The 10,183-nt window shown below is 36.1% G+C and overlaps 3 protein-coding genes across 4 annotated transcripts in view; 2 read left to right on the forward strand and 1 right to left on the reverse strand.

Annotated features, from left to right (window-relative positions):
* Positions 1-3,659, forward strand: part of LOC108976802 — a 15,763-nt gene extending 12,104 nt beyond the window's left edge. For both annotated transcript variants that reach the window (XM_018946154.1, XM_018946153.1), the window contains exons 2-5: positions 2,468-2,751; positions 2,823-3,022; positions 3,079-3,202; positions 3,267-3,659. In XM_018946154.1, the coding sequence (XP_018801699.1) occupies positions 2,823-3,022; positions 3,079-3,202; positions 3,267-3,614 (672 nt within the window). In that variant the 5' untranslated portion in view covers positions 2,468-2,751 and the 3' untranslated portion in view covers positions 3,615-3,659. The remainder of the gene's footprint in view (positions 1-2,467; positions 2,752-2,822; positions 3,023-3,078; positions 3,203-3,266) is intronic.
* LOC108976801 (general transcription factor IIE subunit 2) lies at positions 274-1,646 on the reverse strand. The gene is made up of 6 exons (XM_018946152.1): positions 1,475-1,646; positions 1,312-1,416; positions 1,091-1,253; positions 735-1,025; positions 583-670; positions 274-516 (listed from the first exon to the last, which is right to left on the reverse strand). Exons 1-6 carry the CDS (start codon positions 1,534-1,536, stop codon positions 347-349), a joined length of 879 nt encoding a protein of 292 aa, XP_018801697.1. The 5' UTR covers positions 1,537-1,646; the 3' UTR covers positions 274-346.
* A 2,772-nt stretch (positions 3,660-6,431) lies between the features above and the next one.
* On the forward strand, positions 6,432-7,987 carry LOC108976724 (odorant receptor 94b-like). Its single transcript, XM_018945986.1, has 6 exons — positions 6,432-6,734; positions 6,791-6,883; positions 6,947-7,052; positions 7,133-7,421; positions 7,498-7,702; positions 7,775-7,987. Exons 1-6 carry the CDS (start codon positions 6,432-6,434, stop codon positions 7,985-7,987), a joined length of 1,209 nt encoding a protein of 402 aa, XP_018801531.1.
* Positions 7,988-10,183: the final 2,196 nt, after the last annotated feature.

Here is a 10,183-nt window from a genome sequence, read left to right on the forward strand (position 1 = left end):
AAAAAAAAATATAATAAAAAAAAAGTTTACAAAAAAATTATTATGAAACCAGGGATTTAAAATACAAAGCACAATCCACTTTCAAGATTAACTCATTTTTTAGAATGTGCCTATGGATAAGTGGAAAGGAGCACTAATTAGGTTGAATTTAAAGAGTTGAAGCTTATAAGCACAACCGGTATTTTTTCTATTCTGTTGCCCTATAACGGCGTTAACACTAATTAGCATAACATACAGAACACCAACAATATCAAAGTAAAAAGAACATATATCTCCTACGGGCATATTAAAGTATATTGCAATAAATTCACAACATTACACACACATTAATTGCGAAATTCTTTTTTCACGTGGGATTAACGCCTTTTTGTGTTAATGTATTGTCTTCGTAAGTTTCCAAAACATCAGCCAAATGTTCATTATCTCTTGGTTTCTTAAATTGCCGTTTCTTGCTTGCAGTCTTCTTACGTTTTGGTACCGGTTTCTTGGGGCCATGATCTTGCATTGAACGTATACCTGTGCGAAAAAATAACACATACATATTAATAATGTTTATATAGCGCCCCTTTTAAGTAAAGTCACCTTGTTTTTCCAGATACTCATCAATTTTTGCGTCATCCATGGCATCTACGGTCGCTGAACGCCACAGTTTTTGGAATTCTTCATCCACCTGCGACAATTGAAGCACAGCATATTATTTACAACAAAAGCATATTAATTTTTTTGACACCTACCATAAAATTAGCTGTGCGATCATTGTAGAATAATATTTTCTTTTTATCAATTGGTCGTACTATAAATATTATTTCCGAAGCGCGATTTTTTAGTACTTTTTCACAGTGCGGTAACGACTCCTGCACATCGTCTAACAGTATGCCGCCCAAGCCTTTCAAGTCATGTTGTTTAAGTAGCCTTAACAGACTTTTGCCATCTTTAATTTTGTATACTGGTTTGAAGCTGAAACGTTGACCATCAGGTGTAGCTTCAATTTTGGGGTTATTTATGAGTGCCTCCGAGGCTAACCACTAAAATCAAATTAATAATAAGTAATATTATTAACAACCGCTGGTTTTTCTAGGCAAGTGCATACATTTTTAACGGACTGCCCAATATCTAATTGATTTGTTTCATCCAATATTTCATCTATGTTCAAAGGATGGTCATCGCCATCCTGATGTCGAGTGCGCATATGTTTGACAATCTTTGCTAACACACCAAAGCGATATTGTGAACTTCCAGACATTGTTTTGTATCTGAAAATATTTCCATATTTATATGAAAATGTATAAATGTATTTATTGAGCAACTTACGTGTTTGAATCCAGTTTAGGCGCACTGGGTGGACGCATCTTTTTCTTGGCATCATCTTTGGGCTGGCTGGGTGGTGGCGCCTCGGCTTTTGGCTTCTTCTCCACACTATTTGCGAAAATATAGTTTAGAAATATTGAATATGTTGATTGTGCGATTAACTTACGTGGGAGTGGCCATGGCCCTTTTTTTAAACGCCTCGCGTTCTCTCAATAAAGCTGGATCCATAATTGTATTTTATTTGATTTTTCTTTTGCAATATATTAATAAATATTTTTTCAAGAGCAAAAAACGCTTTATATTTACACTGATAAAATATATAGCTAACAGCTGTTTGCTTCTTCTATTTTTATTTGTTTTGATTCACAAAAAAGTTTTTTGACACTTCTCCTTTTTTGAAGTTACCATTCACAATATAATTCGAAGAGCACGTTCAAAAATTTGGTCGTCAAATTATTATTCACATGAAAATATTAGAAGTCATAAACTGTTACGAATTGAATATATAATAAAACGTTTTCACGATTTTAATTTTGAAACAATATATTTTTTATGGTATTTATTTTGGGTAAAATTTAGAATAGCATCCCCGGATGTCGAGGATAAAATAGGTGTCATTGGAAAGATGACGTTCTCCAGATCACGAAAATATATATATATAGTTGCCGCTGACTTATAGTTTTAAAGACATTTGCGTTTAAAGTTAAAAAATTTTAAATTGATAATTTGCTTATTGTGAATAACTTTTTCACTTATATTATGCACTTTTCACTTACTAACACTTCACTATAACGTTTTTGTATAGGTTTTTTTTAATATTTATTGCAAATAAATCTTTATTTCAATTATTTTGTTTTAGTTAAATTCACTGCATTTGGACAACAAGAATAGGGTTGCATACTAGCAAATAAATGGTATTGCCATATCTGCCTAGTTGTCAACAAAAGAAAATAAGCAAAAGCATTATACCCATTGTAAATTTTTTAACTTTAAACGCAAATATCTTTAGAACTATAAGTCAGCGGCAACTATATATACATATATATATTTTCGTGATCTGGAGAACGTCACCTTTCCAGTGATACCCATTATCCTCGAAATCCGGGGATCCTATTCTAAATCCCAGCCTTTATTTTATATATGTAATTTTATTTTTTAGGATTTAGTTGTAGACAGTAAAATTTCGCCATATGAGATCTGAACACGGTGGATAATGGCCTTGGCAGACGACAGCCCTGCTTGCCATAAGCGGGCTTAATTTGCATTACTTGCGTATTTGATTCATGTTAATGCAAATTAATAAAAATTTTGTGCATTTGGTTGAATTTACCAAATTTGAGTAGGCAACACTGCCCAAAAATTGCCGATTTTTGCTATTGTGAATGGTGATTGATAGAAAGAAGAAGAAACGTAAACATTAAATATTTTTGAATAGCGTTAGAGGTAAGCAGTTTTATATTGTTAATTAAATTATCTGCAAGTATATTTCCAAAAACAAATTTTAATATATTTAGATGGCTGAAAATAAAAAACGCACAGTTTGGACGAGCGCCGACGAAAGTGAGCTAATTGATTTGTGGCGTGAACGAGCCGAAGATTTGCGACATGCTAAGCGCAATTTGCATATTTATACAGATATATCTGTGCAAATGACACATAAATTTACACCGAAGGAAGTGCATGTCAAAATACGAAACTTAACACAAAAATATAGGTATATTATGCATCCCCATAACCTTTTTAAAATTATTAACTTTTTTGAAATTACAGAGAGGAAAAGAAAAAAGTTGGACCCTCGGGTTCGTCGGAGTGGAAACTTTTTGATACAGTTCATCAAATAATGGGACTGACGGCAGCCAATAATGCAGAAACAAAAGAATTGTTTGATTTCGTGGTAAGCATACATTTTGCGAGTTTATTTCTTTATCTTATTTATATGAAAATTATTACCTCTTTAGGACATATCGTCATCAACATTTCTGCCGTTTCAGTCAACTACACCCACAGCATCACCAGTAACAATGCCATGCGCAGTATCGGTATCTGAACCGCTGTGTTCGCAAGCAATGCCTTCTTCCAGCTCGCACTCATTATCGTCACTGGATAGTTCCTCAACATCAGCAACCAGAAAGCGGAATTATAAAGGTGAAATACTAAAAATGGCAAACGAGCAAAATGAATTGCTGAAGACAGTGGTAGAGGTTGGAAAAGAATTAACAGAAAGACTTGTTAATGCTATTGAACGGCAAAATAACACTACGCAAGAGTTCTTAGTTATTATGAAAAGTATTTTAGAAAAAATGTAAATAGTAGATTTTAAGTAAATATGAGCTAAATAAATGTATGTATAAGTTATCGTTGGAGTTATTTATTACAAATTAATTTAAAAGAATGTTCTTTCGAATGATAATAAAAATTCCCACATATTTTTGAAGTTTTTTTGTTTTTTCTTTGAAAAAGTAGGGGGAACCTCGAAATGGATCAACCTTTATATCCAAACAAGAAATCCACAATATAAGCTGCTTTTTCATTAATAAAATCCTTATACCTTACAACCTTGTAAGGGGTTATGATATTTGTGCTTATGCCGAACGCTTAATAATAACCTCAATTTGAGATCGCAAATTGATATTGAAATTTTAATTACTATACCTCTATATACAATTAATTAAAAGGCAATTCTGTCCACTCAACAGCACTTTACGATATAAATTTTAAACGAGAAATTAATTGAGTCGTCAAAAAATGCACACATTTCAACTTTTGAGGCTAAAAATAGCCCTAAACTGCACACCTGAGTTCACACTACGTGTCTACTAGCCGGCATAGTATGCCTAATTTCTACATTAGGTGCTAAGTTGCTTGGCGCCGCGTGAGCAAATTGATGCTTTTAACACAATTTAATTGGAAATGTGTCTGGTAAACTGGAATAATTGATAAGGTAATAGTAAGCTATTACACAATGTGTTATTATTCAGAATATTATATAAGTGACATTTACTCATCCCAACGGAATTCTACTTTTTAAAGAAAAATGAAAATTCACTTCAAAAAGAGAGGTTAAAAATGCCTTTTGAAGTCGAAAATTTATATTTTTTTTTCATAAATTCTCAGACGTTGTGTGTGTATTTCGCATTTCAAACTTTTTTTTGTCCGACGAAACGAGAAAACAAGTGAGGTTTTGTACTGCGACCTATGGTCTATTGTCCTCGCTCCTATATCTCATATGGTCACAAAGGTCCAGCACTCTGAATTATTCCAGGAGCTTGCTGGATAATAGAACCTAGAGGAAGCTTCTACAAAATGCTGCGAAATCTAGAATCTGGTGTTTTTGGAGTTTTCTGCTCCTTGGTACAAAACCGACAGTTTGCGCAATAAACTATGCCCATGCTAGATAAGTAAGATATCTCTAAACCTTGCTATGTTGTAACTTCGCAGTAGTACTTGACAAGGTGCATTCCTGTTGCCCGCTGGTAGTGCTATTCACTCAACACTCTCTCCTCCGCGCTGAGCAACTTCTCTATGGTGTGGTACTCAACCGCAATGCATGGTTCTGGCTCCATAATTCTGGAAGACACCACAGAACGGGCTAGTTTGTCGGCCAGCTCATTGCCGGCTACTCCTTTATGATATTCGGTTCAGTCTTCGTATAGTACACTACCTCACTAATAGCAATTTAGCAACTAACAATTCTTTCGTTGAAATCGCATTTAGTGCTTGGCTATCCCTGAGTCTAGCGATAAGCTAGTTGCGATAGTTATGTTGGATATTGATTTTTGCACAAGACTTTTGTTTGAAAGTTACACGGAAAACAACCGATCATTATGGATAGTTTGGTATGCGGTTCCGCAATGCATGCTCCGGTGTTTTCGAGCCATCAGTGTACCACTGGATAGTGCTGTCCATCAGTAGTACGTCGAGCGTGGAGTCACTACACTCCGCTTTACAGCCGAGAGTAACTTTAAATTTTTTTGTTAAGTTTACCTTCTCCGTAACGCTGTCTCTTGGAAGAAAGGCCAGTGGTGAGTCTTCGCCTGAAACCTTAAGTTGTTGCGACAACATTATCTTCCCTTTGCCGAAACCCTCTGCTGCCATTAGAAGCATGGTTGGCTTCGCTGCCTGTTTGATCACTAGATGCAGAGGTGTGTACTCCAGCTCACCTTCAATTGTTGCAGTTGGACAAGTGTGCATTGTGCCCGATGCGCAGACGTAATTCTTCGCGGCTTCAATAATCAAAGGCCTACCGAAGACTGCGTTGCCTTTGATGCACAAGCAACAGCTCTATAAGTGACAATATTCCTTACAATTATGATATATAGCCACCTGATGATACCTGGCTTGCAGCCTCAGGATCTATCGGCTTCAAAACCTCTACGCCTCTGTAGATATTTGTTTGGCGAACAGGGACTGACAGTTGTACATAAATATCCTTAAAATATGCTATTTTTACTTGTAAAATCAAAGTTCAGAAACTTTTTAAGTCACTTCTCAATGTCGGATGGATTTTAAAAGAAGCGTTCGTATCGTAATGCAGTTGGAAAATAATCGCCTTGCCGATGACAACCTTGCACAACAATATCGATCAAACTCATGCTAAGGTTCTCTACATATTTGATCAAAGTTTTAAAACTATTTATTAAATGATAATAACCTGACGGACTCCATGCTTCAGTTGTGTGTACCCTTAGATAGAAATCGTAACGTTTGAACCTTGAATATGAAGCAGTGGATCACAGCAGATTTTGTTTTTTTCGAAAAGATTTCGGAAGACTTAAAGACAGAATTTGGCACGAGAGCTTTGAAAATAAATTTCTCTAATTTTCGAAATACTTCTGGTTTTCTATATACGGTATATCGTCCGGTCCGAAGGTAATTCAATAAATTCTAAAAATATTGATTAACATTTAATAAGGCTAAGGCTATTGCGAAAAGCTGAGTTATGTTAATTTTTCAAAAGGGTATTACATATTTTCGGTAATATGTAATCACATAGGCATAATAGTTATCTAAATAAATAATGTGTTACAAAATACACTATAATCCTGACACTATATAAATTTGTGCAAGCATTCAGTCTCGAAACACTTTTGCAAACCTGCTAAAAAAATTGTGAGCGCCTAGTAATGGATAAGCTGGAAGAATTATCCTCGCGTATATTTCCATCCGATGCCTACAAAGGCAAAATCGGTTCAATACAGTACAATGTGTGGTTGGCACAGTTGTTTGGGGTGCCTGTGGTGGGTTTAAAGGCAGAGTCACCGCGCTTGAAGATTGCGCTCGGCATATATGGAGTGCTCATGACGCTGGTGGTGACATTCTTTTACACGGGTTTCGAAATTTACGATATGATTTTGTGTTGGCCCAATTTGGACAGTTTGACGCAGAATATTTGCCTGTCCCTGACACATATCGCTGGAGTATTCAAAGTAAGATTTGAAGAAATTTTATCATTTATATGCTGATTTCAAGTTTTAATTTTTAGGTTATTAATATTATTTATCGGCTGGACGAAGTAGGCTTTGTGATAAGAAGAATTGAGTACTCAGCGAAAACTTATGTGATTTCAAAAAGTCAGGTTAATGGAATGCTTTAAGTGATCTTTCCAAAGCTGATTTTACTTAATAAAATTACTTTGCAGTTAGTCGCTTTTTATCGTGGTGAATTTGAGAATAAAATACCGTTAACCATTTATGCCTCACTGGTGGGTTTCACAGGCGTACTTGGCCTCATTTATCTGTTCTACAGTAAGTGCTGGTCCCAAAAATAACAATTCCATGAAATTTTAATTCATTTTTGAATTAAATAAAAATAATATTACAAATAGATCCCATCGGCGTTGCGGGTCAAATATTCCCCTACCGCGTGAAGTTGCCGGAATGGATGCCTTTCGGCACACAACTAGCCTACATGGGCATGAGTGTTTTGGTGTTCGCCTTACAGATCGTCGCCATCGACTATCTCAATGTGACCATGATCAATCAGATACGTTTTCAATTGAAAATACTCAATTTGGCTTTTGAGGAGCTCAAGATGGATTGTGTTAATGCGAGGGAACAAGAAGAGGCCAACAAGCGCTTACAAACCATAGTTGAACACCATTGCCTGCTCCGTGAGTAAGCCACTGCATTTTATATTTATTTTTAGTTTATAATTTAAAATACATATTTTATTGGATTTCTAATCTCAAAGTCTGCGCAATAATGTGGAGGATATTTTTCGCCTGCCTGTGCTCTTACAGTTTTTCACCTCACTCATTATATTCGCCATGACGGGCTTTCAGGCGATTGTCAAAGTGGAGAACTCAGATGGCGCTGCACTCATTTACTGTTATTGTGGCTGCATTTTTTGTGAGTTATTTGTGTATTGTTGGTTCGGCAATGAGGTATCGGAGCAGGTACGCGTGCACTAATTTTGTTAATATTTTTTTTTTGGAAAATCATTTTAATTTTTGTGAATTTTTTTGCAGAGCAAAACTTTGGCCGCCAGCGGTTACGGCTCGCATTGGTATGCGTTTGATCAGCGGTTCAAGAAATCACTCTTAATATTTATGTGCAATTCCCATATACCGTTTGTTTTTACGGCTGGCGGTTTCATGTCTCTGTCGTTGCCCAGTTTCACTGGTATTTTGAGTAAATCTTATACAGTTATAGCGCTCTTGCGGCAAGTATATTCACGCTGAAATTCATAGCTTTCATGGAAAGCTCTCACAAAGAACTGTCGCAAACAGCTTTCAAAAAAAAACTTTATCAAAAAGCTTTCATAAAAAATATGTTATCAAAATGTCTTAAGCAGTCCACATTCGTAATGACTTACGGATCTTGCTGTGTGATTACGATGTATAACTATTGTTTTATTATACCTATTTACTTGATGTTTCCCTATGTGTTTTTCTATAATACTTGAATTTAAAGAAATAAAGTACTTCAACTCAATGAAATAGAAAAAGATGGTAAAAATTTGAAAAATGAGGAAAAATTTAGATTTAAACCGTTTTCGGAAAAGTGGGAACGACCGTGATAATTATCACATGAACCACTTTAGCCACAATAGTTCAATTTAGTTCAATATTTATCATGCCTACAAAATAAAAGAAGGAGTTCACTTGATTCTTAGCAGTAAAAGCCATTTTCTTCCAAAAAGGTGCGCTGAGCTACCATCAACTGAGTATAAAGATTTTACCTCCATTTTCGTTTTCCGTCGAAGAAGAAGAAAGAGTAAGCGTCGAAAGTCCATAGAAATTACTCATGACTTCTTCTAAAATGCAATTTGAGTCAAAAATAAGACTGATTGCAGATCTTGATCCGGCTCTTTCAGCGAATATCTTCGTGAAAACGATGACTAACAGTCAAATAGTATTCCTTATTGACAGTTTCGCCGGTTAGAAAGAATTCGGATTGCACTATACCCCGATAACTGAAGAAGACTGTCAACATAACCTTTATTTTAGACCTGCTTTGACATAGATTTTTCGGCTTCGGCTACACATTGCCACGATAGTCTGTTTCCGGGTCGCACGCATAGATCCAAGACTCATCGCCAGTAATACAAGGTGCGTTCGAAGTAAACAGCACTTCAAAAAAAAAAAAAAAACAGAACATATGGTTTTTTCGGCAAAATGAAATTATTTTATTCAAAATAGTCTCCTCCTACTTCAATACAGATTTTTGCACGGTTCAAAAGCATGTCGAACGAGTGTTTTAGCTCGTTGGCCGGTATGGCCACCAGTATGCCGGTACAAACCTTTTGAATGGCCTCTACGTCTGCATAACGCTTGCCTTTCGTGCACAAATGCATTTTTCCGAAAAGGAAGAAGTCGCACGGTGCCATATCAGGTGAATACGGGAAGTGGTTAATTGTTAAAATGTGATTTTTTGTCAAACAATCGGTCACAAGCGTCGAATGGAATGTTTGATTCTGAGAAATTTTTAGTCGTCAGTCAATTTGTACGGAACAAACCGTGCACACGGTGCACCGTGCGACGATGCGATAATCATCACGGAAGAAGTACAGGCTACTGACGCCGCCGGCCCATAGACCGCAACAAACCATATTTTTTTTTGTTTCGGGATGCAATGCTGACTCATGGAGTATGTGTGTATTGCTACCTGACCAATAACGTTTATTCTGCTTTTTGATGAAGCCATTCAGCTATAAATCGCTGAATATGATTTTTCAATGAAAATGCGGATCATCAAGTTGTTGCTCAGCCCAATTCACGAACATATGACGATTATAGTGTTCAAGTGGCTTCAGTTCTGGTGTGAATTTGATCTTGTCAGAATGTAGGCTAAGATCTTTACGCAAAATTTGCCACAACAACGTCTCAGAGATATCCACCGCTTGAGAACGACGTGTGAGAGACTGATTCGGCTCTTAAAGTTGAGGTCACTGACTCCAAATTTCGTTAGTAAATTTTAATATCTTCGACTCGTTGTTAGTTCGAATATCTTTCTGTGATGAAATGGCAAATTTTACTAAAAAGAAATGTCAAAAGAGGGGGGAAAAAATTTAGCGTCGACCGCTGTAACCATCGGACTACATTTGCAGCGGCTCTATTGAAAAACCCGTAAACCCGTAAAAACCATAACTCAAGGCTCTCGAGTTTTGTCAAAATTTTTCGGATTACAGCATTGTGTGCGACCCTATGTTTCTACAAAGCTTCAATTACTGATTCATTTGCGAAGTGTTTTATGAATGAAATAACAAGCCATATAATAGTGTGTCAAAAAGTCTTGCGGTATTTTTTATTTCATGTTTTTATATTTTATAACATTTTGATGACTCATGCCCAGCTCTTGACCGATGCTACGGCTGCTACTATGCCGGTCTATTTCGAGCAATTCAGCGTTTTTATCGCAATTTTCGACGACAGGCC

Source organism: Bactrocera latifrons, unplaced genomic scaffold (genome assembly GCF_001853355.1).
Source record: "Bactrocera latifrons isolate USDA-ARS-PBARC rearing strain unplaced genomic scaffold, ASM185335v1 scaffold_8, whole genome shotgun sequence".
Classification (NCBI taxonomy): domain Eukaryota; kingdom Metazoa; phylum Arthropoda; class Insecta; order Diptera; family Tephritidae; genus Bactrocera; species Bactrocera latifrons.